General features: G+C 45.6%; 10 protein-coding genes across 10 annotated transcripts; 2 read left to right on the forward strand and 8 right to left on the reverse strand.

The window, feature by feature from the left end:
* Nucleotides 1-10: 10 nt before the first annotated feature.
* Nucleotides 11-296, reverse strand: BO87DRAFT_243242 (uncharacterized protein). The gene has a single exon (XM_025618854.1). The coding sequence runs from the start codon at nt 203-205 to the stop codon at nt 47-49; it is 159 nt and encodes a 52-aa protein (XP_025473614.1). The 5' UTR covers nt 206-296; the 3' UTR covers nt 11-46.
* A 1,724-nt stretch (nt 297-2,020) lies between these two features.
* BO87DRAFT_381519 (HpcH/HpaI aldolase family protein) lies at nt 2,021-2,997 on the reverse strand. Its single transcript, XM_025624552.1, has one exon. The coding sequence runs from the start codon at nt 2,836-2,838 to the stop codon at nt 2,032-2,034; it is 807 nt and encodes a 268-aa protein (XP_025473615.1). The 5' UTR covers nt 2,839-2,997; the 3' UTR covers nt 2,021-2,031.
* Nucleotides 2,998-4,116: 1,119 nt separating this feature from the next.
* Nucleotides 4,117-4,788, reverse strand: BO87DRAFT_381520 (uncharacterized protein). The gene is made up of 2 exons (XM_025624553.1): nt 4,566-4,788; nt 4,117-4,482 (listed from the first exon to the last, which is right to left on the reverse strand). The coding sequence occupies exons 1-2, from the start codon at nt 4,705-4,707 to the stop codon at nt 4,196-4,198; spliced, it is 429 nt and encodes a 142-aa protein (XP_025473616.1). The 5' UTR covers nt 4,708-4,788; the 3' UTR covers nt 4,117-4,195.
* A 591-nt stretch (nt 4,789-5,379) lies between these two features.
* On the reverse strand, nt 5,380-6,765 carry BO87DRAFT_243254 (retinol dehydrogenase 12). Its single transcript, XM_025618855.1, has 2 exons — nt 6,607-6,765; nt 5,380-6,527 (listed from the first exon to the last, which is right to left on the reverse strand). Exons 1-2 carry the CDS (start codon nt 6,737-6,739, stop codon nt 5,632-5,634), a joined length of 1,029 nt encoding a protein of 342 aa, XP_025473617.1. The 5' UTR covers nt 6,740-6,765; the 3' UTR covers nt 5,380-5,631.
* A 1,554-nt stretch (nt 6,766-8,319) lies between these two features.
* Nucleotides 8,320-9,266, reverse strand: BO87DRAFT_347303 (uncharacterized protein; the record flags this gene model as incomplete). Its single annotated transcript, XM_025620933.1, has 3 exons — nt 9,127-9,266; nt 8,665-9,053; nt 8,320-8,608 (listed from the first exon to the last, which is right to left on the reverse strand). The coding sequence occupies exons 1-3, from the start codon at nt 9,205-9,207 to the stop codon at nt 8,320-8,322; spliced, it is 759 nt and encodes a 252-aa protein (XP_025473618.1). The 5' UTR covers nt 9,208-9,266.
* Nucleotides 9,267-9,927: 661 nt separating this feature from the next.
* On the reverse strand, nt 9,928-11,642 carry BO87DRAFT_411463 (LysM domain protein; the record flags this gene model as incomplete). Its single annotated transcript, XM_025626446.1, has 5 exons — nt 9,928-10,364; nt 10,554-10,641; nt 10,723-11,078; nt 11,246-11,314; nt 11,405-11,642. The coding sequence occupies 5 exons, from the start codon at nt 11,640-11,642 to the stop codon at nt 9,928-9,930; spliced, it is 1,188 nt and encodes a 395-aa protein (XP_025473619.1).
* Nucleotides 11,643-12,616: 974 nt separating this feature from the next.
* Nucleotides 12,617-14,474, forward strand: BO87DRAFT_411464 (glycoside hydrolase; the record flags this gene model as incomplete). The annotated part of the gene is made up of 11 exons (XM_025626447.1): nt 12,617-12,793; nt 12,852-12,902; nt 12,962-13,107; nt 13,177-13,258; nt 13,320-13,360; nt 13,461-13,634; nt 13,768-13,841; nt 13,974-14,083; nt 14,177-14,262; nt 14,296-14,369; nt 14,412-14,474. Exons 1-11 carry the CDS (start codon nt 12,693-12,695, stop codon nt 14,472-14,474), a joined length of 1,002 nt encoding a protein of 333 aa, XP_025473620.1. The 5' UTR covers nt 12,617-12,692.
* A 22-nt stretch (nt 14,475-14,496) lies between these two features.
* On the forward strand, nt 14,497-17,212 carry BO87DRAFT_453714 (uncharacterized protein; the record flags this gene model as incomplete). The annotated part of the gene is made up of 12 exons (XM_025628544.1): nt 14,497-14,504; nt 14,651-14,753; nt 14,838-14,987; nt 15,052-15,179; nt 15,264-15,315; nt 15,377-15,435; nt 15,575-15,593; nt 15,739-15,760; nt 15,869-16,512; nt 16,566-16,649; nt 16,711-16,749; nt 16,812-17,212. The coding sequence occupies 12 exons, from the start codon at nt 14,497-14,499 to the stop codon at nt 17,145-17,147; spliced, it is 1,644 nt and encodes a 547-aa protein (XP_025473621.1). The 3' UTR covers nt 17,148-17,212.
* Nucleotides 17,213-19,284: 2,072 nt separating this feature from the next.
* On the reverse strand, nt 19,285-20,188 carry BO87DRAFT_243316 (uncharacterized protein). The gene has a single exon (XM_025618857.1). The coding sequence runs from the start codon at nt 19,827-19,829 to the stop codon at nt 19,356-19,358; it is 474 nt and encodes a 157-aa protein (XP_025473622.1). The 5' UTR covers nt 19,830-20,188; the 3' UTR covers nt 19,285-19,355.
* Nucleotides 20,189-20,759: 571 nt separating this feature from the next.
* Nucleotides 20,760-22,600, reverse strand: BO87DRAFT_243302 (fructose symporter). Its single transcript, XM_025618856.1, has one exon. The coding sequence runs from the start codon at nt 22,456-22,458 to the stop codon at nt 20,767-20,769; it is 1,692 nt and encodes a 563-aa protein (XP_025473623.1). The 5' UTR covers nt 22,459-22,600; the 3' UTR covers nt 20,760-20,766.
* Between the last annotated feature and the right edge of the window lie 4,483 nt (nt 22,601-27,083).

Here is a 27,083-nt window from a genome sequence, read left to right on the forward strand (position 1 = left end):
AATGAATTCAGCTTGCTTGCCTGCTTGAGCTGGGGGATGAAAGACCTTATTTATCATTTTCAGTGAATGATTCTAGATCAGAATCATGAATCATCAGTTTGATCATTAGACAAAGAAAGCGGGGTAAGCAAGTGGGGTAAGGAACAGTGAATAAAGAATCAAATAATCGAATAATCAGAATGATATCAATAATACGAGACTTCATGTGAAAAATGATTCATCTTTATGTTATCCATCTTAGCTGGGATTCACATAAAATTTGTATGGGATTCTCAGCTGAGTTGGGTAGTCAAGAGATGATTACTTTAGTTAGTAAGGATTCCTGATTTCCAGCCAACAAAATAAATATTTTTATTATCTGTTTTATAGATATAAATTCTATAATTTTAAAATTATTTTTTAAGTTTTAATCTGATTTTCCTTCTCCGCGTTAGTTGTTCTGAATCTTGAAAAACTAGATATCTAGAATATATAATTATTATAATCTTAGATATAAGATTATATTAATATACTAATACTTTGTTCAGTTATCAGTAGTTAAAATATTTATAATAATTATAGACTCTATTAATACACTCAGATATTATTTCTTTTATTCTAATAATATATTCTTTATAAAAAATACTTTTTACAGGATATATAGCCTTCTTCTACTTTTCTTTAATATTTTTTGGCTTTTATAATAAGCTTTAATCTTTTTACATAGTAATTACTATTTTTATTCTACTGAATTTACTATACTATTCCCTTGTATTCCAGCAGATAGTATAGAAATTATTATTATTATATATAGTATCCATATTCTCTGGTATTTTATTCTTTATATAAATAACTCATGCAGGCACGTTACTCTGTATCTTTTAAAGAAATAAGAGTATAGCTATAAAAATAAATATTTTATATTATAAAATCTTAGCAAGGACATAGTTTATTTAGAAGTTATTAATATATTTAATTATTATAATATACTCAGATCTCCTTGATTTAATAAGATTATATATAATATTTTAATAAAATATAATACTATCTTCTAGAACAATTCTTTAAAGTATTTTATATATATTATTTATTAATTCTTTTATATTAGCAAAGTCCGCAAACAGATCTAGTATTTTATCTAATATATTCTGAGTTAATCATGACTGTATAACTGTTAAATAAATATATTAAATCTTATATTTTTCATGATCTTCAGCAGGTCTAGCCAGATCCTTATTAATCAAGTTTAATAAGTTGATATTCTTAAATATTTAATATATTTAAAAATCTTATTTTATTTAATTTATATATTTTTCTAGTAAGTTCAGCAGTCCTGGGATACTATCAGATATCTATTTAGAAAGTTTATTTATTTATAAAATAGTTTTAATAACTATTTCTCTCTCTAGAAAAAGATTTTTAAATAAAATTCTATATCTAATTTTGTATGCTATACTGGTTATTCAGTGTATTTAATATAAATAAATAAATGAACAGATAAGATATATTTCTTGGTATAAATATATAATTCTATTAGATTTATTAAACTTGCCAAGACCAGTATTCTGTAGAATATCTTATCTAGTAATAATAACTAGCTATAATAAGATTTAAATAGCTTTATAGTGTAGAGACTGAATTCATAACTTCTTGAGAAATACTCTACAGAAGCAGTAATAAAAGTAATAATAAAATAAATAAACAGAAGTAAAAGAATAAGTTGAATTAAGCTATCTAGAAGAGCAAAACAAAGCAACATGAAGAGATACTTTATGGGCGGTCCGAGCGCAGCACGTGACTAGCCTACATGAATGCCTCGACATAGTATTCCAGTCCGACTAGTTCATTCTGCCTAGCAGCTATGTCGAAGCTGTTTCAATAGCTACGCCTGGGCATTGGTCATGTGGGTTTGAAGGCGGAGGCGCCACTGATCATAACATTGGATGATGAATATCTACAGTGAACACTAAGACAACCGACAGGTGGTACTGAATACCTGGGCGGAACACAATAATGTAGTATATATTATATCTGAAAGGGTGTTCGCGGCCGCTACCTGGCCGCCTCGAATTCCTGGCTCATCACCTGTTGAAGGCCAATGAGATCGGTCACGGCGCTGTTCATCAGGAAGCCCCTGTCTGCCCACTCTTTAGCATCCTGGCCGCTGTCACAGTAGATACCTGCTCTTTTACCTGCACTCTGTGCAGCCTCGTGTACGGATATTATGCTATCGATAAGGACTTCGTCCATGCGGCCATTGACAATAGGATGACCAATGCTGACGCCCAGGTCAAACGGCCCGATAAATAACACATCGATCCCCGGCACTGCAGCGATTTCTTTCACCTGGTCGAGAGCTGATCTTGTCTCAATCTGGACAGCGATGACAAGCGAAGTGTTTGCTTGCTCGAGATATTCGCGGCCAGTAAGTTGTCTTACGCCACCGCCATGTGGATGCTGCTGGGCAAACTTTTCTACCGCGAGAAGGGGTTCAAACCCTCGGGTACCCAAAGGCGGAAACTTGGAGTACTTCACTATATTTCTTGCATCTTGCACTGACTCTAGTACAGGGACTAGGATACCGTGCGCTCCAGAATCAAGTGCGCGTTTGATCATCCATTGCTGCCCTTCGATGACCTGTACAACTGGGGACACGCCGCATGCAGCAGCGGCAGCAACGATATCATGCATCGAATCATCGGAAATATTCCCGTGCTCCAAGTCGACGAGCAGCCAATCTATATTGCTTGCCGATCGACAGATAGCACGGGTAAGGTTTGCCCCTGGGAGCATTTGCCATGCTCCATAGGCCGAGTGGCCCTCATTGAGCGCCTTCTGTAGACGATTGGCTGCTTGCATGATAAAGTGAGATTTGCGGTATGTAGTAGTTTTTTTGACGGTTGGTAGATGTCGCCGGTGAGTAGAAGAAATAGCTTTGTTGGAGGAAAACGAGTAGGCGGTACCTGCGTATCACTCACGAGATAACAGGGAGGCTAGGTTAATGTGGCTCTCACACAGCTTATTACCAGGCCTATAAATTAACTCGCAGCTTACCCGATAAATCCGAGTTTATGTAAATGCATCATAGTGGTCCAGGAAACATCCTCGGGCACTTTCCTCGGCTTACCACCCGACGAGCCCGAGCGATCGTTGTTATCTCGGATGATCGGGTACGGAACTGATTGCCGTGTTCGGAAATTCGGGAAGTTGGACACGGCATTTAACATTCCCCGCTGGTTGCATTTCCTGGACCAATCACTGAGATTTAGCGCAGAACCAAGCATCTCAGGGTAGAGTGTTACAATATCAAATTGGATATGTGATGCAAGGGCGGAATTCGATGCATTGAACCGTGGAAAATACAGTGAGGCCGCGCATACTTTAGCACGATGACTCTGTTCTGCCCGACTGGAGACCATCAACACGCGCCTGGGCTTATGTCAGAAAGATTGGAAGCATTCAGCAGCTTGTACAGGGCTATCATTTAGACGGATCATATGGAGCCAGCCTTGAAATGAGATTGCTTGAATTCAAACGAGGACCGATGAGGGTTGTCAGCGAGCGCAGACTAATATATCTCGAATGACAGAATGTCTTACGGAAAAGGCTATCCTGAATGGCTATCGTTGCTATGTTGAGTAGTTGAAGGCATCGATCAATCCGAGATGACTGTCCACACATCCTCTTTGACCGTAGTGTCAACAAGACCCTTTGCATACTGATTCGCCTCATCTTCCAAAATCACCTACATCTTGAGAATTCTATAACACTTCGGTGCAGATGCAGATTCCATACCCCAACATTTCACCACAAGGTTATCAGTTGCTTGTGACAGACATAGTGTACCAACAGATTATTGCCACTCCGAAGGAAACAGAGATGCCGTCGGTACAAGTAGGGTTGCGAAACAATCCCAGACACATGGGTGATGGAAACCTCCGTATTCCTCCAGTAACACTAAGATGAGTTTCACAAGGCTATCACAACGGCTCACCATCACACTCGCAGTGGACTAGGCGTGATATAGCACTGTGAAAGGACTAATTGTATAAGCATCTTCTACATTATAGTCTCTTTACTTCTACATTAGTCGTTCATATATTGTTACGTATAAAGATTTTGTTACGAAGCGTCTATGCCCATGGTAGTGCTCGCGCATTCAAGTATTGGGTGGAATTCCTCCAAGTATAGTAGTAAGCACCAAGCCCTGTCTCAGTCAAACACTTTGCACCAATAGCTGTGTACTGACCATGCCCTGCTCATTTCCCTTACCAGCCCAATACAGCCTCCTTGGCTCCGCGGCGCTCTCATTAAATGCCCACAGCTGCTCTCCGTTCAGCATAAGGAACCCATCATCCGAGACCCCCCACCCAGTCACCGTGTCGATAGCCTCAGGCTCTGCCTGAAGTTGAATGATCCATGCAAACGAGGTCTCATCGGCTAGCACAGCCAGTGCCTGGCCGTAGGGCCCGTATCCGATGGTGTCGTCCTTATAGGGAGATACTATAATTATCAGTTTGGCGCGTTATCAATAGGTGTGTGTAATAGATAGGTAGTTGGTAAGGGAGGAAAAAGTAGAAGCTTACACGTCAATATAGTTTCTAGGGTGCTGTCATAGATACCCCAACCATCCGTGGTAAGTACTGAGTTATCAAGAGTGGATAGTAAAGTAAAGTTGGCAGGAAACGAAGTGGTTGTGGACGCAGCCGAGGCAATGATGCCGCACATGGCTAGGAGGGGTTGGCTAAATCTCATATTTAAAGCTGTGAAGGAAAATGTTTGATTTAGTGACGATAATGGTGCCTAAAGGGTATGGTGAAATATTATCGTGAAATTAGGACAAGGCGAAGAAGGCTTTTTATATCTATCTTTGATAAATTCCTGTTTAGGTGATTGGATGCCCCGTAGCTAAAAATAGCCGTTCTAATATGTAAGGCCGACTACCGGCCCATCTGGTGCCTCCCTTGAGTAGCGATATGGGACGCCTAAGCTGACTGCTGATCTCTCGATACTTGCTGCGCAGTGTCTGGGTTGATAAGAAACAGTTTCATATACGTAATAATGATGCATGTCTCTCTTTAGATAATTTACCTAGACCCCGGCATCTTCATCTTTACCCTTTAGTAAATATTCAAATAAGCAAGATACTCCTTCTGAACCGTATTAGACTATTTTATTATACTGACTATTCATGGAAAGAATCCAGGCCGGCCTGGCGGATGTGGTAGCACGGTATAACAATAATAATAATTGATCTGATCGGGTCAGACGATCATCAGGACAAGCTGTGAAGCAACATATTGCTCCGAATGTATTTTCATGGAGGTTATGTCATAAGTTTGAGATGCGACCTCCTCTCTCTAACACGTGGACGCCTTATGAGCATTGTTTTACCATTCTGTCAAGGTCATTTTCACGGCAGAAGTCGACAACTAGAATATGCAGTATGGTGAATAGAAATAAGATGAAAGATCCACAAGATTAACACGAGTCGGAGTACTTTCGTCGACATCACTGTCGCTCAGAAAAGACCTCTGGCCGACCTCGTGTACCAAACCCGAGATGGCGGTGTGTTGATACCAATTCAGGCTACAAAATTGAGCAGGCAAGACGTAAACCGCCAAATAATCGCGGGAATTATTGGACTCTAATCTAGTCCTCGGTAAACGGACAACCCTTGGCGCTACTGTGCGGCCGTGTTTTCTTCTCCACCACCTCAGCTGTCAACTTCATCAGCCTGTCCGCTAACTCCATGTCATTGGCCTTATCACTGCCTCTTTCCACGATTCGTGGTGGATTAATGAACTGTCCACCTTCGGTCGCCATGGTCGCGGCATACATGGTGGACACGGCCCCTTGGAACTGGGTCTTCCGAAACGGCTTTAAGCCGGCGGACAGGCCATACCCAAGCACGGGATGGGCCTCATGGATATGGACATTTGTCTGCGCCGTATCGACGACCCCCGGATGAGTTGCATTAACAATGATATTGGGGTGTGTGGGTCGGAGGTGGGCGTTGAGCCACTTAGCATATAGGAGCACAGCCAATTTGGACCGACCATACAGCTCTGTGGGGCTATATTCGCGATTCAACTCCTCCACAGACGCGAACTCCGTATCCTTGGGCGTGCTTCCTTCTACATTGGAGGAGACGTTGACAATACGAACAGTGTCTCCAGCGTCGGCGGTCTTCTTCAGCGTTGGGAGCAGGTGCGAGGTCAGCACAACGTGACCCATGTGGTTGGCTGCCATGTGCAGGTCAATCCCGTTGGTAGGAGCCAGCTGGCGTGTCATGACGCCCCGGGCGGCATTATTGACAAGGATGTCGATGCGGTCCGTCTGCGAAGCAATCTCAGCTGCCACTTTAGCAGTCTGCTCCCAGTCCGACAGGTCACATTGGATCCAGATGAAGCGCTGGCGTGTCTCGGGACCGAACTCCTCCTCAGTAGCAGAGAGGGCATCATCGGCGACCTCCTTGCGGAGCGAAGTCACGAAAAGCTTGGAAATGCCTTTGGAGAGAAGGGTATGGGTAACGCCGAAGCCGATACCTGTTGTAGATATTATAGTTAACTTCCAATTGCAGGCGTGCGGGAAGTTGGCGGGCTCGGAGAAAGTGTAGCAAGTTACCTTCTGTACCTCCTGTGACCACCGCTACTTTACCGCTCAAGTCGGGCACATCATCTAGATCGAACTTCTCTTCCGCGAGTTTGTGAGAAGGACCGCCGAAGTTTTCGGCAATAGTGTTCTTGACAGCTTGCATTTTGGTCAACTGGAGTCACCTGAGGGTATAGCTCCGCAACGAGATAAAAATACATGCATTTGTTGTATGTTGCGGGTCTTAAGAGGCCGTAGGAGCAGTTGACTAACTACTCATGATGAAGTCACCGACTGGCCATGCCGCCATGTGCGTCATTCTCTTTCCGCCGCCTCTCATCATTCGGTCGAAACTACATTGAAATCCTGATTAAGACTGAGGTATGAAAGATGCTTGGTGTGTTGAGAGTTTACCTGTACATGGTGCTCAGGCATCATTGGCAACATCAACTCTTCAATATCAGAGAGGCCTGCCTTCCCCAGTCGATCGACGGTGTAACAGTTCCACTACGATCTGCCCATGGATCGCCCGGCTTCCACGGTGGGCGGAGCTGAAGGCCCTTTCTCTTCCCCCTCGCAATATTCATGTCGGGATATTATGATGAAGCGAGGTCATCATCTGCACACCTCGAATAGAGTCTAGAGCTAAGAAAGACAAAAGCGTCTGCAATGACCTAATGTCTATTCATCCTAAATGATTGGAGTTTATCCAATGGAAGTGCTCTATAAGTTGACTAAGGACTGGACTACAGTAGTGACGTGTAGAGTCATGTGACCACGTATGCAATTCAGAAATATGTTGGAATGTAACGTAACTCCCGGCCGCATCGGCCACCCGCCCGCGCCGGCCACCCCTACCACACCGCCCTGAAACGTCATTGTACGACTCATTGCTAATGCACTGCCTTTGATAGAAAGAGTGGTTGCATGTAGAAACATGTTGGGCGGTGTATTGGGTGGTCGATGCGGCCGGGAGTTACGTTAACCCTGCCAAGCTTTGTGCCGAAGGGGCCGGTCCGGGGACTTTGATGCGAGTGTATATATCAATCCACTTCTCCTCATGAGAATATCAAATAAACATCTGCTTTCACACTCTTGGGAGGACACGAATTTTTTTTTAAACAGCGTGTAGTATTTCCTCCTTATGATTTTCTGATTGTCCCTTCTGGATTGCGAGGTTTCTAAAAGGGTCCCTGCCCGACGTAAAGAACAGCGTGTCTTACATGATTGAGTCTGCATAGTGACTGGGCGAAATGAAAAATGCACTCTTTTAAGCTGCAGGTTTTTGGTCTGGCTTTATGGGAGCCTTGGCCAAGCTAAAAATGGGTTGTGGGTCTTGTGGATCTGGGATCGCCCAATCATCTACCTTTTCTCCTTGCCCTGGAGGCCTTTTCTTACGACAAGAGACTCCCAGTGTGAGAGTGGTCGTGCCAGAAATTGTGCTGAAGCGTCCAGAGAAATTATTTTGGGTGAAATTGGAGGTCCTCTGGACACAGACGCTTCACGATAATGCGCACGTCGCATTTGATGAGCCGGGATGGATGGAGTTGCCTATTGATTTGACCCATCCCAATGGGCCGTACTAGCCCCGACTAAGGAATTACTTCTATGCTATGAGTAAGTTTAATCCCCATGAGAAACCATCATAATGCACTCATAGGAGAACAAGGACAAAGCATGTATTATTATCTAAATGCTATATTGACCAAATGGTCCTTTTTAATTTACAATATCAACAGTTTCTGACTAAACGATTGACTGCCATATCTCATCACCCTGAGACCAAAGCTCCGCAGGTGGCATAGCTGTAAGGATGGGATAAAGTTCTGGGATCACCGAGACCACAGCAACTCTGAAATACCCTGAATATCCCCCCTCTTCTACTTCACTCGAATGATCAAAATTCATGTCCAACGCGTAAACCCATGGCAGGTCACTGTTCATGGACTCTACAGCGGCAGTATCAGCAACCAGACATAGGCCCACATCTAATCCCGGTGCTAAGCCCTCGTTTTCTATGTACCCATAGTATGATCTGGCTTGTATCAGTGATCTGCATTGACAACATTGAAATTTCGAGGTTGATCTTACTGTTGTATCTGCTGATGCGTAGCACCATGTAATTCCGGATCCTCAAAGCGAGGCATCAAGCATTTATCCATGATCTTCTGACCGCCAGCGGACCTTTCTATCGACAAATCTATTAGGCGATCATACTCTGCATCCCATTTATCCCAGCTTTCATCATCTGAGTAATCTGTTCGGAAAGTAATGAAACCGAAGTCATCGAATCCATTCTCTTCCACGACCTGGACGACTGCATCATCGGGTATTTTGAATATATCTTTTGGAGGGGCAGGGGGCATGCCCTTTCTCGCGCGACTTAATCTTTGTTCCTCGAACAATTTCGCAAATGAGATGATTGTGCGAGCTCGAACATTGTCGAAGGGGATCAAATTTAAATCAATTTGGCGGATTCGCTGTGTTGGTGAGAGATGGTTAGTACAATTCAATGGAGGGTTCCATAAAGTTCGAAGGTGATCATAAGCTTACCTCTTCCGGTATTTGACGCAAGTCATCCTCGGTTATGGTTCGAAGTCGCTCTTCAGTCCATCCGGGTGGTAAAGAAAACATCTTCGGCGAATATACTTGAAGCCTTTGATATGTAATGTCTTGGGTTGGAGAGGGAAAAGCTGTGACAAGGCATATGGGTGAGGAAAAGAAGGAATTTTGAGGAGAAAGGTTGCGATATTGAACAAAGGCGGGGACGGGGCCCGGTAAGGACCCACTCGGTAAGAAAGCTTGTATGAACTTTTGAAAGCTTAGCGTAACTATAGCAACCTAGGCTCCCGATTCTTTTATTAAGAGTGGCCTAGGACTGGTCGCGAGGCATAAACTTGGAGTAATACTGGAGCCTAGTGAAAAGTAATCTCCGGTCGGCCCGAGTGACCTTTTCAGATTCAATTTCCTTTCCTGGTTTCGGTTCTAGGGTCTGGGTTTACAAGCTGGTTTTTCGTTTCATTTTTCAACGCCTCGTGCCTCGGGAATATATAGCATGCTCCGATTGGACCCTCTATATAGTAGTTTGCACTATTTTACTTAGCGGTGCACAAACCAGATTCGTGATTATCAAGTATTGGACCTGATGAGTACTGGAGACTTTCTCCATCTACTATTTGATTATTGATTTGCATATTATCGAAGTTATCGATCTCAGCTCCCTACTCGGCAATATTTGTGCACCTAGTTCTTCAAGTCAATGGTAAGGAAGAAGACAACCCACAGCCTTTGGAATACTGAAGTGCTTGCTAAATTAGAATTCTGCGTGAGCAGAAGGAGTGCAGCGACCGCAATTCAAAGATTCAGCGCCGTCGAAACCGCCGTCGCAGAAGCAATCCCGCTGGTACATGACACATTTCTTGGTCCATCCACACAGTATGCATCTCCCAGAATGAGATTTCCACACGTCGAATTTAAATTCGAGTTCCAGGCCAGCAACTGCGTAAAAGTAATTCCATACTTACTCTCTAGAAGAGCACAGTAGTCTCCACTGACAATCACATACCACTCGTAGCAATCAGATGTGGTGCCAGAAGGTGTTGGTGCCGGCGCAGTAACATAGGAAGCCGTCGTAGTTGTAGTCGCGTTGGTGCTGTTCCAGTTTGCCACTGGACGCACACAATAAGCCAACCCAGGAACCAAGTTGGTACATCCAGCATTGATTGATGGGTTGATCGCCTCAAACAGACTGACTGTGATGATATTATTGAGCATGACGAGGCTGCAGTCGTCTCCATTTTACACAATATAATAATGGCCGCAGTCGGTTGTGGTCCCATAAGCCAGGTTACTTGGAGCGGCAACGGTGGTAGTAGCATACACGCCGGTCTAAGTGGCTAAAGCACCGGGAATGGTTGTCCCAGTCCATGTGACTCCTGCCTGCCTGACACAAACGGCTTATCCAGCTATCAGGTTAGAACAGTAACTGTTGATAGTCGGGTTCCAGGAAGTTAATTGGACAAAAATGATGCCTGCTTCATTATAGATACTTTCACAAGTATCTCCAGACTGAACAGTGTAAACCTCGCACATTTGCGGAAGGCACAATGAAGCGCCAGCTGTCATGGCATTGTTAGCTCAGAAGCATACTATTTGGAGCGACATATGTGGCCGTGCGCTGAGTGGTTGGGTTGGGTTACCGTCAAGGTTAGAACAATCGGGGAGCAAGTTATTGAGTGATATAAGTGTCCCAGTGGAAACATTTTGCGCTTGCGAAATAGCAATGCAATTATCCCCTGAAATAACCGTGTACGTCGCTTCTGACAAACAAGTTGGCGAAGTATAGCTTGCAGGCGCAAATCCGGCAATATCAGTGACATTGGTGGGATTCTTTGGGACGTCTGTTGGATGACTGACGTTGCAAAGACTTTGTATAGAAGACCAATCGGATGCCATCTCGGAATCGTAGTATGAATATGGCGTCTTTTGGAGAAACTGGTATAACTCTAGAACGCATGGGGAGCATGCAACAGAGGATGGTAATGAGATTGCAGATATATCGTCTGTATAGTTGCTCGAAAGAGTGTTGAAGTAGTCTATGATCGACAATTATTGAGTCTGATAGCGCGAGATTACCTCCGATAAAAGGGCTTAAGCAGGAATCTCGACTCACCAATGCATGACGCCCAGGAGGTGGGATCTGCCAAACAAGACAGATTGTAGCTCGCCCAGTACACATCTCCTAAATATGTCGCCGGATATCCACTCCAAACCTCATCCTGGCCAGCACAAGCAGATGAGACGGTATTGTGTTATAATTCCAGAGATGAACCACAGCTATCGGTGCAAAGGTAGGCGTATGTATTATTGTTAATGCCATAAACATCATCTGCGGCGGCAATATTCACCAAGCTGCTGTTGCAGTTCACAGTGCCCTGCAAAGCAGTTAGGCAAGCATCAGAAAATGTCACAGAAGTGCTGTTTGCAATGGTCTCAGCATCTAGAACTTGAAACTGTGCCCGACAGAGGGTAAAAAATGCTGCCAAAAGGACCAAGCCGAAAGACTTCATGATGGCCCGTAGATCTAGCGAAGGAATGGATTTGCGATGGGTAAAGGTCTCTGGGCCTTGAGAAGAGGCAAGTCCGACTTCTAGACTTGAATCAGATCGCAACTACGGCCCCTCATCTGGTTCACTCCTATCTGCAAGCCTCCTAGTTATAGCGATATTTCAGAACTAGGAAAACAATTCGGAAAGCATCATTTCCTCTCGTTCCCGGCATCTCGGCAGCCTTGCATGGCAGAAAGTGAATCCTGTATCAAGACTGTATTGAAAAACCGAGTCTACCAAGCGGAGATGTTAGATTTTCCTGAATATTCACCAATGAGCTTGGACAAGCCTGCACAATCGACAGATACCAGTCTCATATGCGCATCGGATCATGCTGTACCTGAATCTTAATCTTATTGGCTGCGGAGCAAGAGATGCAGGGCCGATGTAACCTCCTCTATCCGGGATATCCGTGGTGTTCAGATAGCCTATCGCACTCGAGGATATGTGTGGATGGTCCGCTCCAATGCGGATCCAAACGCAAGGCTTGATTCCGGAGGCTAAGCGTTGGTCATGCGCATAGAGCTCGTGAACCTGTCGGTAAAATTTCGCCCTAACATTGAAACTTGAAAACAGAATCTATCCACACCTGGACCCCTTAATGCTACTGATCAATAATGTTTTGGGTCTAGTTCGCAGCCACTAGCAGGGGTAATCCAGTGCAAGCGCTTTAGCCGGTCACATACCCCTCAGACCCCAGGGCCAGATAACGCCCTCGGGAAGAGCTTCTTAGGCTGAAAGACGCGGACTTAAGCGTGAGATAGAATGGCATAGGTGCATGTCGGGTATTGTATGAAAAGGGGTTTTCGTATTTTCAAATAATCGTGCTGGAACCGATATTCCCCCGAATTGAAAATATTTGTACAATGTATGAGTCTGCCGAGATGCCGAGTCGCTTCGGGAGATTTTATCGTTGGCGAGGTCCAGTCCCTGAACTTTGAGAGATAAAATATCGACTTCTTTCTACCTTGCCCTGATTAAAACTCGATTATAGACCTGTCCAAGTATAGGATGTGGTCTACGTTTTGGGCCGTCTGGGTCCTAAGTCTTCTCAGTTCTCTGCCTCCCTCGTATTCCCAAGGGACCATTCCATCGACCGACGACTATACCTGGTATTTTCAATCTTCCTGCATCCATATGCGCCCGAAGGATTATAGCTGATATCCCAAGCTCCCTAACGAAAGCCTGCACAATAGGATGTTGCGGTAACTCTGGCGTCTGGTAAGTGATAGTGCCAGTTATTCCATCTCAGGTCGCAAGCAATAACAAATGTTTAAAAGTGGACTAGGACCTGACTTTTGCGGCACCGGAAACTGCACTTCTAGTTGTGATGCGAAGTCTGAGTGCGACCCTGGCTGGGGATCGGAACGGAGCACGGCAGAAAAATGCCCCCTTAATGTCTGCTGTTCGAAGTATGGGTTCTGTGGTAAGTCACCAAAACTGCCAAATCAAACTTCTTGGCCGTGATCTTGCTAATCCGGATTGTCATCATTAGGAACTACCTCTGATTTCTGCGGAAACAAGACCGTCGAGAAACCCTCCTGCAGTGGGAGTTCAGTGGATGGAAGATCAATTGGGTAAGTTATCACGCTTCTGACTATAGTGTTGACTTTATTTTAATGCTAAGATACAAATTAGATACTATGAAGGATGGTCAATCAGCCGGGTTTGTGATGCCAGTAAGTTCTCACTCGCTTTGATTTTCCAATGACGGTTGGGTCTTAATTGACTCAAGTTTTTGAATCAATACGATTGCTAACAAATTCTTCAATACTACAGTGGTCCCCGAAGCACTCCCCGCTGGTGCTTACACTCATCTCAACTTTGCGTTTGCCTACATAAATCCCGACACATTCGAGGTGGCCCCTATGAGCGAGAGCGACATGGGTCTTTATTCTCGCTTCACCGGTACCAAAGAGGACAATACGGGCCTTGAGACATGGATAAGCATCGGTACGGAACTGTGAATAGTGCAAGGGAATTTCCATTGCTGACTTCTTGCTAGGTGGATGGTTGATGAATGATGCAGACCAGCCGACAGCCACCACTTTTTTGGACCTTGCGGCTTTGACATCAGCCTAAACAGCATTTTTCAAATCCTTGCTGTCATTCATGACAACTTATAGCTTTGATAATACTAACATTGACTGGGAGTATTCTGTTACTTTAGAAAGATCTAGCAAAGCTGCTGATCTCAAGAATTATCTAATATTCTTATAAAATCTGAAAACTGCACTCGGCTTAACAGGCTATAACTATAGATTATCAATCACTGGTCCGTCTAGTTATTAGTATATACAAAACTTTAATATTGTCACGATCGAAAAGACCGTCAACTGGTTTAATATCATGATCTATAATCTCTATGGAACATGGGATTCAATAGATTTATATATTAGTCTGTATATATATGCATATATTAATCTGACTGAAATTAACTAGATAATAGATTTCTTTTAGCGTAATAATATATCTCCTTCAAAGATTAATCTTAGACTTGGCTTTTACAGCCGAAGCTTTATTTTTACTAATCTGTCGTGTATAGTAGCTGGCTGTCTATTTAACAGTAGTAATAATTTAAGTAACTACTCGGCATCCTTTGGAACTTTGATAGACTCGGAAATTCTTATTATAATTACTGAAGGCGGTATAACTTCAGTTCTTAATAAGGATACTGCTGTTAACATTGTTACATAGGATATAGATCAGTAGGTTTTATATAATAATAAGATAATAATTAAGATAAAGAAAGATTATGCTAATAGCAAGTGCCTTGGCAGTACTATAGTATAAGCAGTTTTTACAGATACTAATAATGGATCAGTGAGTTAAAAGCTTTTAGAAATAAACGGCCTTATCAAGAAGAGTTTTTTCAGAGGTCAAACTCCTCAGGTTTCATCGCTTTCATAGTGTGTTTAGAAAGGATGTAATGAAGACTATCCTTCCGGCACTACTCCCGCAACTAACAGGAAAGGAAAGTCAGCTTCAAATGTGGTGATCTACTCAGGATGCTTCAATGGCCAGAAGCGCAATTACTGTTGCCCCACGGATCACGTTCCGAATTGTCACTGGGTACGTTATTTCGATCCGAGTTCCCTGCAATGTAAATGTCAGTGTTTCGAGCAGTTGCATATGCTAACTATTCAATTTAGCAAGGCTCGGCTCCCCTATGCCGTAGCCATTCCTGCTCAAAGGAAGAAGTTCAAGTCGCAACCGATCAATCTGCCACGGGCCATAGCTGTTGGTTCAACCATAAATCGTTATGCTGTACTTCGACGTCATCCGATGCAGCAGTTGGACAGTACAGTAAGTTACAAGTCCTGCTTAAGCCTTCAAGAAGAGGGATTTATGCGACATTGCATTCCAATAGTCCACTAACAGAGTCGAAATAGAATGGTCAGGCTCTGCACCAGACTGTGTAAAAGGTGACAATCATGCTGGTTGTGCTTCAGATTATCCTGAGTACTTAACAGATAGCATAGATGAGCAAGATAGAGAGTCAGTCTGCTATAACAGTAAAATCAGGATTCTTTCGCGATCCAGTACGGAAATAACTGGAGTTCTGCTAACGCCTTTTTCTAGGGATGAAAAGTTTGTGCTGTACAGACCCCGTTCCTTATCAGAACTGCTCATGGTATGATTCAATTTTGATCAGGGTTATCCTTTAGAAGAATTCGAATACTGATCTACTATAGGACGACTCGTGCCCATACAATTCTCGCTCCGTTCACTTGCAATACAGCTTGTCCTGCCGGTAAACAGATCATAGCTGAGAGTTACATCAATCATGAGTCCACATATCCATGCTGGCACAACACAGCAAGTTACTTCTGGTGAACTCCATATTCCCAACCTTACTGTATTTTATTAACGCTAATGATTTTTCAATTTAGCTGTGATACCTTCAACCAGGTAGCTTTAGGCCCACAAAACCGTGCCAAGGAGTTTCCATTAATATGCCTTTAAACTGATCCGACGATCAACCCTCCTAATTTCTGCTCAGCTGCAGATACCGACTACGTATACTCTGACAAGCTTGACTCTGATGGAAATCCAGCAGACTTCATTAAGCTGTATTGGTACGAAGATGACTGCTTCATACTCCCTAACACTGGAAGTCCAGATGTAATGAAGCGGTGGTATATATGAGAAAGTCAGAGATTTAACTACAAAACGTTCCGTATTAGCCACTCAAGGTAACGAAGACTATGACCTCCCGCAACTCTGTGAAAGAGATGACTGCTACACAGTGCCAAAGTTACATAGTAAAGAGTTCCGCGAGCTGTTATGGTCAATAGGCAATGCGACAGAGGAGGATTCTGATGAAATATTTGGTGGTCTGTTCCCGCGCGCTCGCAAACCCAAAATTTGCCAAAACAAGAAAACTATCAGCACCTTCAAAGCGAAAAATTATCCCAGTGTTGGAACCCTGTCTGCCACGCGGCAGTTCTACGGGGTGGTCAAGTCTGGCGCAAAGACTGCCATCTGTAATGGACTGCCAATAACTCTTGGAAAGCGAATCCTGGGCACCAATTACATGGTCGAACATGTTACCGAACTTCAAACCCCAGCTCAATTTGCCACGTGCATGCTTTCTGGGAAGCTTTCTAGTGGTGCGGCTGCTCCGGGAGCCGCATCGAACTATGACTGGACCCAAGTCTTCTCTCAGAATGGCTACTTTTTCCAGACTTGGGCCCAGCTAGGAGTCACACAACCTACTGGCCTGACTGGAGATACCCCTGTAGAGGCTATTGCTAATGCATTGGGAAGTACCGCTGATATTAGCAATCTTCAAATCTTGGACGCTCCGACGAACGGGCTCAAAGCCGCTGTACGTATGCACCATGAGCTAAATTGTATATCTCTCTAACACTGCAAACATAGGCCTGGCAATTGTTCGACAACATTATCTCGCCAAAGAGATTCAGTGCGGAGAGTGCACAAGGAAAAGTCGACATGATCAATCGTGTGAGTCATTCCGCGCGCTGTTAAATATCTCCGCTTAATATTGACTCCTTATTGCTTGCAGCTTTACGATACTCTGCCAGGATACCTGAACAGTGCCGATGTAAGTCCAATCTATTTACTTTAGTTTTCTTGTTTATCATGGGATCTGACATACTGCAACAGGTACAAGATTCTTTGGAGTATGGCTATAAAGTAATCAAGGCAGCCATGGGGGCCCTCGACCAAGCTGCGCAAAATAACCCCAATGTTAACGGCATCACAGCCTCCTCGTTCGAAGACGCATGGATAACTTACTCGAAAGACTTCTTCGAGCAAATGCAAGGGAACCTTCAGGATTTCGTGACGGCTCGTATCAATGAGGTTACCAAGTACTGGAGTTCAAGTGCCGCGACCAAAGCCTTTACCAAGGCTGGGGCAGCGGCAGTTGCGAAAGCACTTGGCGAGAAGCTGAGCGGCGTGTCTACGGATGTTGTCATAGACAGCAGCTTCGTTCAGTGATCACTATCCATTTTTGATGTGGGTGGTACAAATGGGATTATCCTGCCATGTCGCGTATCATATGACTTCAAACGCAAGTTCAAGTTTGAGCAGACGAGAAACATAATGAAGAAAGAGTCAAAGATGTTAATGCGGAATCCTAGTATACATAGCTTCAAGGAACCTAGGTAGTACTATATCCACCCATCAGTCTCCCAATCTGAGTATTTGCACATGTGTGGAGGGAAGAAAATCTATTCTAGTAGGAAAATCTTCACAATGGGACAACAGTCAAATAATATCTAATAAGTCTGAAACTAGTATTATTTAATAGTACTTTATACACAGAATATAAAAATTTAATTTTATTCATCTCCTAATACTCTCACAGTGTCACTTGTGGGCAGTGCAAGGTCTAGTGTGATGAAATTAAACCTGTCTGCGGGCCATGTGCTGGAACAACCCGTGGTTGCACATTCACGTCCAGTCCCATCTTTCGCCACTTTGACAGTCAAGATGGCCAAAAGGAGACTAGGAAGTTTGGCCAACAGCAACGTTGGCCCTCTGATGAGTATCCGCTCTTTCGGTCGGAGCATACTTGGATCAAGGTACCACCATCCCGTCGTAAGTTGCTCCACATCCTGGTATCCCCCCGCTTAAAAAAAAGGGCCGGAGTTGACACGGTATAGTCACATTTGTCGAAGTGTCCAGCCCCTTCGTGGACACTGGAACCAGTTCATTAGACGATGCAACAGCCCATTCTTCTGCCTTGCGCAGTCCCTCCATTACAGATGAACATAAGTTGGCCAAATATACGTCCGTCCCAGTTACAGAACGTGATCAAGCTTCCCCAGCTGGTGGGAACACCGCAGAAGGGGGAACCGGTGTTCTCATCACACAGCTACTACATTACTTCACGAAATCTCCCGCGCAATGGTAATCCCGTTACAAACTGCATTTAAATCCCTCAAAACGTATGGCTAGGATGGAGTTCTTCGACTCGAGCGCGCACTTCTCGATTAAAGCGCCTGTGATGGCGGCGATGGGACCGATGTTATCAGCCTCAATATGCTCTTTGGCCGCCAAGCATTTATGTCGTACCTCAAGTGGGAACAGGCCTGGTTTCAACCGCCTCAGGTGAAGAATAGCTATTTCCGATGGATTTCCGAGGAAATCGGTTGGGGGTTCTAAAGTTCTACGACAATTCTTTTATTGACTTGAAGAGAGCTATTGTCTCCCAAGACGTAAGGGTTGACTAGCTGCTTCCGCGAGCCAACAGGAGGGTATTCTTGGTTACCGCAATACTCTTGTGTCTGTGAGTTGATTGGGACTCCCAGCATGGAATGGAGGGCCCATTTCAGCGCTATGCCTCTCCTGTATTCCAGCCTCACGGCCAATACAAGCACATTCCTTCAAATTTACCGTTCCGTCTTCTGGAGTCTTGCACGGCAAGGTTGCCAGATCTGCTTGTGAGTGTCATGACATCCACCTTAACCTTCCTCACTACTCCGTTCCCTGCTCTTTGCTGACTAGACATAGTCATTAGTGAGACCCAGACTCGGTTAGATCTTTTCAATTTCGAACTTTGGCGATATTTCGGCCTCTCCATAGACACCCACAGACTGCTATTATCACATCCTCCCGGGAATGAATTTAACACAGATCATACGTCGCTTGAAGCGGACATATGCAGCAACGCCCTTGTCTGAATCGTTGGAAAATTCTTAAACTTTCTCACCTCCGGCGATAGCTTGAACCCCGGCGACCAGGCCACAGCGCACGAATTGGGGCGACCCAGGACCTACTTGAAAGGTGGAAGAGATTGGAAGTCCAGTTGCAGACATGGAACAGCTACCTGCCTCCCAACTTTGCAGGATGTGCCGGGAGAACTATAGACCTGTCGGGTCTAACATCGGGCATGAGTGCCTATACTGAAACCCTCGATGCCACTTTATATACTACCCTGATGTGTGCTGAAACAATGCAGACCTACCATATAGCTCGCATTCTTCTGTTAATGGACAAATCACAGGAGCATCAGCTTATTCGTATTCTTCACTTCCCTGACGACAGGCAAGGTAGGTAGGAAGGCATGCTGCGCATGGGCAAATCTAAGCGAAAAAGGAGGGATAAGAAGTAACATACGAGCGTAGTCCGAAGCAGTATAGAAGCATTCAGCGCCACCACTATGAAAGAATGATTTAATATCTGTTTCTGTCTGTATCACCGTCAACCCCTGTGGAGTAGGTGATCCCTCATCGTGATCCTACCATCAGGCGTTCGTTGATGCATGTATTCCAACTTAGCCTTCATTTCCATCGATAGAATCATTGAAGCATTAGTTAATCTAAGCGGACGAAAAGATTCCTCTTCCATATTAGTCGTCCAGTCTCTGGCCTGCCAGCCGTTCGAGGACGATACCAGCCCAGTCCATGTTGATCTGAATGATATCGTTAGGGACGTGCAGGACGATAGAAAGTGTATATATCTTGCAGTGCACAACAGGTCAAGAAGAAAGAAGTAAAGAAGATAAAAAAAGAAGTGCACCATACTCGAACACTTCCCCCGGCTCCTTAACCAACGGTTGCATGAAGTCCATAAAACAGCCCGAGAACTCGTCATGACCTGCTTGTCGACCGTAGTCCCGTAAGGCGTGATTCGAAAACAAGTATCCGAAGCCAGCTGCGCTATCACTATCAGCATCCTTCCCTTCACAACTCCTGCAACTATTAGGTAGTTTTCGCGGTGTAGATGAGATTGACAAACCAGTATGAGTAAGAAGCATCCTCAACGTAATCCCACTCTTCTTCTTCAAAAGCTCCCCACCACGTAAGATACGCACATCCTTCAATTCTGGACAAAGCCGCTTTACCCCTTCCGCATCATCAAGAGAAAATGTCCGCGCTCAACAAGTTGCATGCAGCAGATAGCCGTGATGTGTTTCGTGCATGATGCAATCCAGGACACGTCCCTTGGCTGAACCTGTGCAATCGGTTGTGTTTTACAGTTGAAATGCAATAAGAGCCGTTTCAACCGTGATTTATTATTTCAATCGCGACCTGATCCGTTGCCCCACGTGAACTGTGTGCCGACTTGTTTATTCGATCAGTTTTGCCCTTTCGGACATTCTTATTATTTTGTACCAGCATAAACTCCTCAGTCTATCATATGTTCTGTTGCCAATTTCGATGAACATACCATGGCCATCACTGTGATCGGTTGATTGGTTGCCGCTCATACCGAACAACTATTTAGTTAGGCATTCCGCTTCACAAGAGGCCTGCGGGTGAAGAGCGGCTACAGAAACAGCGTTGAGCCTTTTATCAGGGACCAGCCAAACTTGCTGTTGAGACTGTGAGCGTTAATACTTTTTATATCAGGTTTATAAAACAAGAGAATCAGAAGTCAAATCATGATCAGATGATAGGCTTCGCATGGAAGGTAGTAGGTGGAAAACATGTTTATCAGATATGCAGAATCTCGCTCTACGCTGTTGCTTCCTCTTTGATTGGAACAACATGTGTTATGCAATGGCAGCGATGTATTAGTCCTCATGATTTCATTACATTCAACTTGAGTAACCTTGTCGCTCTTTATTGGTACCATGAACGTTGGTCTGATAGGTGAAAAGAACAACTATTTAGGGGTTATAGTTGTCGACCTGCTCTGGCCGGTATCGCCGCCGGAAGGGCTTAAGCAGATTGCTTGTGTTCAGCGCAACCAGCTTACTTGTCGGCATTAGAAACAACTCGTCGATCTCCTCCAATGTTTTGTCTTTGGTCTCGGGCATAAAGAACAGCTGGTAAAAGAAGCCTAGCGCGGCCAAGCCGCCGAAGAAACCGATTGTCAGGCCGGTGTAGGTCATCGCTTTCTGCATCCCTTCGAAGTTGTATGTCACAATGAATGACCACAGATAAAGGAATACAGAGCAGATCGCCATGCCCTGGCTGCGGGTGCTAAAACCAAAGCTCTCTGCTGGCACTACCCAGGTCAGGCACGAATATGCCCCGAAGAACGCCATGTACAGCACCAGACCGGAGAAAAACAACCCCAAGGCCGTTGCCTTATGCTCATTGAAATAATCAACACCATTGTTCGTGTATAGGTAGCCGACGCCCACCAGCGCCAGACCCACGATGAACATCAGGATGTTTTGCGCCCACACCCGGCGCCCAAACTTGTCCATCGTGAACACAGCAGGAATTGTTCCCAGGAACAACGCGCCACCGCCCACCATCGACATCAGCACTGACTCGCGGTCATCAAAGTTCATCTTGGCCATCAAGTTTGACATATTATACATCACCGCATTGATGCCCGTCATCTGCCCGAAAAATATCATAGCCGTGGCATATACAAGCGCTCGTCGGTTGCGCGGCGTCCTGCACACCTCCAGATACCTCTGATGCCATTTCTCGTTCGAGGACTGGTCGACCTCATGTTTGACTGTAAGTTCCATCGCAAGGTACTCGTCCAGGCTTTTTGGGTCGGCCATGTCGCGCAGCGACTTCCACACCCGCCACGCGCGCCCGTACTTGCCCTTGGATGCCAGCCAGCGCGGTGATTCTGGCAGGAAGGCCATCCCAACCAGGAGGATCGTCGAAAACAAGAGAGACGAGCCCAGCATCCAGCGCCAGCTGCCTGACGGGATGTCAAAGAAAACGCCGCCGGCGGCGTATCCGATGATCTCTCCGAATGCGATCATCAGCTGATATACCGACACCAGGTTGCCACGCACCTCTGGCGGCACACACTCGGAGATGTAGATACCAACACAGCCGCCTTCGATTCCGATACCGATGCCCAGAATGAATCGGCCCGCAAACAGCATCCCCACACTACGGGAGCCTGCACACAGTCCACTGCCCAGTGTGTACCACAAACACGAGATGATAATCGAGTTGCGGCGTCCAAAGTAGAAGTTCAGCGGCGTCATGATGAGCGCGCCGGCCATTGCGCCCAGCGGCATCAGTGAAGAAATCAGTGAAATGTCGGTCGCCAGTTTCGGGTCGTCCATGCTCGCCCACTCGCCTGACGCGATGAAATGCTTGCGGATACCAGGCAGCGCGCCCGAGATCACCGACTGGTCTAACCCACTCAGCATGCCGCTGAACGCTGCGAACACGCCCAGTGTGATAACTAGCATGCGAGGGCTCTTCATGTGCACTGGTATCTGCGCGAACGCTATCCGGTCATACAGTGTTTCGTTGTCGAGATACTGATTGCTTTGCAGATTGCGTGCTTCGATCTCGTGCTCACGCTCCTCGGGCGTGAGTTCATCGCTGAACTCTTTGCCAATGGCATCAGGCTTTTCCTCATAGTTATCGCTCATTTCGAGTCTGTCGAATCAAGATGATGAAAGGATTATGTGTGGTCAGGGTGGAAAAAAAAAATGTCAGACGACCCCAATGCCCTCTATATAATGCCTGTTTCGCCGAGAAGTTTGTCTGCGGATTATTGTACTCCGTACCATTGTACCTCTCTCCAATCCCCGACCTCCATGCCCCAGACCCCACTTCCTCGACCCCACAAGTCCCCAGAGTATCCGATAATGAAGTCTTTTCTTTCTCTTCTGGAAAAAACGCGGTTGCATCAATGTGTATCAGGTTTGTATTATTATGGGGCTACGTGAATAAGAAACGCAACGCGCCTAACGACTATAAATTCCAACCCACGCCATGGAGAAAAGGTTCTTTTAATCGCAGCGAGCGTGGAAGGCTCGACGTTAAGGGTCCTTGAACAGCTAACAGAAGTAGGGTCGTAAGATATACCGAGCTCCCGGAAACCCTCAAGGCCCAAAATGCCTAACTCGATTGAGTAGTAAATGAGCGACACCCCCAATACTCTGAGTCCATTTAGCAAAGAAACTTCCATGCCCCCCCCCCCCCCCCGCTCGGAAGGAACGTGCATGGGCAAAGTTTACGGGCTCACACCCAATTGCCAAGTCGGACGGCTCAGCAGGACCGGGGTTGACTGGGGCCCGTGTGATTTTCTCCGAAGACTGCCCGGTCGGAACTGGTAGCATACTAAGTACTCTGCCACAATATGTAATGGTAAGACTACTCGAAGCATTTGAGAAATACTAAGCGATAACTTTAGATATGAGTGTGCCTCCCCATGGGGTCAAAACGTCTGGGCGTTTCTCGGCCTTATTCAAGGTTCTCGAAAATCGCTAGGCCTAGAGAAAAGCAAAGATTAAGATTAGCAAAGGGGATCTTGAGTATGACGTTCTTGCAAAGAATCCCGCGTTAGTCCATTCCACATCAGCTCCAATTCATTCTTGCGGAGAGCGCCAATATGTCCGCGAGGCAATAATACGTAATTCGTCCTGTATCGCCAGCAGCCCATTGCCCCGGACCAGACAACCCTTCTCCACGGGGTGTCTCGGCACCCTATGCGCGATTAATCTCGCAGCGACGGTACTTCCCCGGGGGGAGAGGTGGCGAAGGGTCTAACTGCGTCGTAATCTCTCTCGTACCTACTTCGGGGCCCCACTTGCTAGGCTTCTGTAGAGCCAGACTGAGTTCTCGGCTAACCGTGTTCAATCCCGCTTTGTTTGGGCCCTTCTTCGGGCTTGCTCCGCGTGAGGAAGCTGGGTAAAGCACCGATATTTCTCCGGAAGTTGTTGGTGCGGAGACTTCCTCATAATGCTTTTCGGGACGCCGTACGGGTACCTACTAACCCGCCAGGGACCCATGAGCACATATGACCGAAACGACAGACGTAGTAATACAGACGGTAATTCACAAAATTGTCCCAGTCGCGTTCGCAGCGACCTTAGGCCGCTGCCATGTGGTGCGGTGTAGGATATAGCATGGAGCTTATTCACAGTCAGAAAGGCAGTAACAATTCGTGACAAACTACATTAAGAGTGACTTGATTTATCTCATTTGGGTCTCGAAGAATGGTACGAATGTCTACGGCAGACCGGACGCGGGATAAGCTAGTTAAAGTTGGCCGTGTGCAGATACCGGCAGGGTTAGGTCTAAAAAAAATGCGGTCCAGGATGATTCCCTGGCAGCTGTTGAAGGTAGTGGCAGAAGCTAGTCTAGAAGTAGGGCAAATTATCGACGTTACACCGTCCAATTCGCACGCTGAAGCCGGATGAGGCCGGAACTCGACGTGATTCGCGGTGTAGGTAAAATTTTGGCGACTGGGTATTCGGCGTGTATGCTCGCTGTAATAACTGCGTCTGCACCCCATTCTATTTATCTTGGCGGGCTCTGGGTCAAGCGGGGAAACCCAACCCAACTCGCGCTTTTGACGAGATCAAGACTTCGCCACCCAACCTTAATAATAAAAACACTGATAAGGAAAGGGAATATACTGATCAGATACAGCAGCCATTTTAACGATTTAGCATTCTTGTTAAGCCGTTGCCGGCTTCGATTTCCCGAGGAGAAATTTGCCGTCCTACAGTAGTACTTGTGCCTGAGACACGAACCTACATGGCTTTAAGAAGTTTTAAAAATACCAGAATTACTAGTTCATTTGGCCCAATGCTGCCGTTGGTCAACTTGCGGGGTGAGAGTTTGAGTTTCCCCGAAGAAACTCGCCGGTGCTTCGATATCGGTGCTGCTAACTGCATTGTGGGGACCGTTTGGCTGACTAGGCCGTTTCAACATCCTCCAGAGCCAACTCTGAATGCTTCGTATCTTCATTAGCTAATCTCATGTTCCCAGTGTCGTTTCCATAGAGAATGCTGCCAGAGGACGCGAACAAACCTACCGAGATGGCTGACGACGCAGCTCCCTTTCCATTGGGGGAACATTTGAAGAATATTGCCGTCGCTTAAGGAGTTATCGAATTCATGATTATCCAACAAAGATGGGATAGGTCCTTCCCATGTATAATAAGATATTAAGGACTGCAACGGTGTTTGCAGAGGGATAACAGTGCTAAGCACTTGGGGGCCGGCTGTGCTAGCCTGCCGGCAATCAAATCATGGACTTGGCGGGGGTTAACTACCACCCGAAACGCAATCTAAGCCCGGACTGGGCAGAGTCGGCCTGGTCGCCAAGACAGTCCGTGTGGGGTTGAATGACACACTCCAAACCTTCCAAAGAGAAAACGGGAAAGGGCACAGTGGGGTAGTTTCGTGGGAGCGTGGCAATCGCGTAAGGGCCCCTCCAATGGACCTTGCCCCTAGAAACCATCCAGGCTTTTCAGAGCGAAGCGACCAGGGAAATTGTGTGGAGCCTGCTCCGGACACAAAACCAATTTGGGGCCAAGTAGATGGCAGGTATTGAACAGTAAACCGACATAATGATCTCTTGGGACCTAAATGCACCACTAAATGCATCCATTCCGTCGCCCCATAATGCGGTGCATTTCGCGGATACAAAACTACCATCCATTTCTTGCATCATTCGGTTGCGATACGTTCAAAGTCAATTGACCTCTGCATTGTACGAGACGCGACGCTTCCCCGTGGAGAGAATCTCCACACACACGCACGGGGAGAGTTTCCAGGCCCCGCGAAAGCTTCTTGGCCAGTCTTGCTTTAGTCTTGGCGACGGTCTGGCTTGGTTCACATTGACCAATCAAACTCGAGAGACGCCCGAACCGGGGACATGGCGGTCTTGGCAATCCGCCGATCCAGGACGGCCGTGGAAGTTCGCAATGGAAGTCCCGGTATACAAGAACCAGGAATTTTAATTTATTTACCCTATTGTCATAAAAGATCTAGAACGCGAGCGGCTAGAGTGCAACAATGGAACGATCGGAATGCCAGCAAAGTGGATTGCCCGGCAAGCAACAGGTGGCAACAGATGGCAACCACCAAAGTTGAGACTGAGTTGATCTTCATCCTCCTCTGTGAATTATCAGGGTATTCCGTGTTTTTTAGGAAATGGGAGTGCGGAGACAGCCAACTGTCTCATGACTCGGGGGAACTCGTTGGTTGGTTCCGTTCCTCGTGATCGAGGGACCCAGCCCGATTTGGAAGGTGATCAATTAGCCATTTGAATTATCTTTGTCTCGTTGACTTGGGTCTAATGAGTATGAGTTCCTAGGCAATGGTGACCAGCACGCCCAAAAAAGGGTAGCTAGGGTTTCTTGCTCGGTAGTCATGGTAAACAGAGGGTAATGGTGGGTAACATACTGGCTGGTACTGTGTGCTCGAGACGGAATACGTATCCCAGTCATTGAAGGCCTGTCCGTTGGGCACAGAGAGTGTTGCCGCGGTGTTCTGCCTTGGTAGATACTGCTCAACTTAGGCCCGGGAGGCTGTGCTCGTCAATCGCATTATCATGCGGCTTTCAGCTATGATTGTCCGTGCTTTTACAGTATCTATATTATCAACGTCTACATACATGACCTGCATTGCTTCTAATTTGGTAAAATTCTTGCTTCAGGCATTGAAGTCCATGCGTAGCTGGCTCGGTCAGATAAGAGGATGTTGCGTTGACTCTGTTGATAATGGATGAATTTTTAGCCACATAACACGAGACCAGTCATAAACGACCGTGGTTCTCTGCCATAATCTGCTACAGTACTGGTCTAGGTTAGCTCAGCTAGATGGCCGGGCTTTGGGGATAAAGCTCTTGTTAGAAGCTCCCGTGCTCAGCAATCACCGTCAAATATCGACTACACCAGAGGGGTAATGACATTGCAGTGCAATGCTATTAGGGTGCGGGAACCCCAAATACTTTAATCCACTCTGATTGGTCAGATTTCTGGAAAAAAGGAGTACAATGCTATTACATTCCTGACTACAATACTATTACATTTTAGAAAGATTTTCTGTTAAAATTCTAATATATTTGAACTGTGCTATTTATTTAGTATCCTTTTAATTTTCAGCAGTATTACTATACTGGTGGAGTAGATAACCACATTTAAATCTGATAAGTTAGCGAAGAAATATTTTTTATTAGAGTGATATTTTTCTATTATCTGTCTGTATAAATCATTAGTAAGCTTAGTCAAGATATATATATATATATATAATATATA

The sequence above is a fragment of the Aspergillus neoniger genome (assembly GCF_003184625.1).
Source record: "Aspergillus neoniger CBS 115656 unplaced genomic scaffold BO87scaffold_97, whole genome shotgun sequence".
NCBI classification, from domain to species: Eukaryota; Fungi; Ascomycota; class Eurotiomycetes; order Eurotiales; family Aspergillaceae; genus Aspergillus; species Aspergillus neoniger.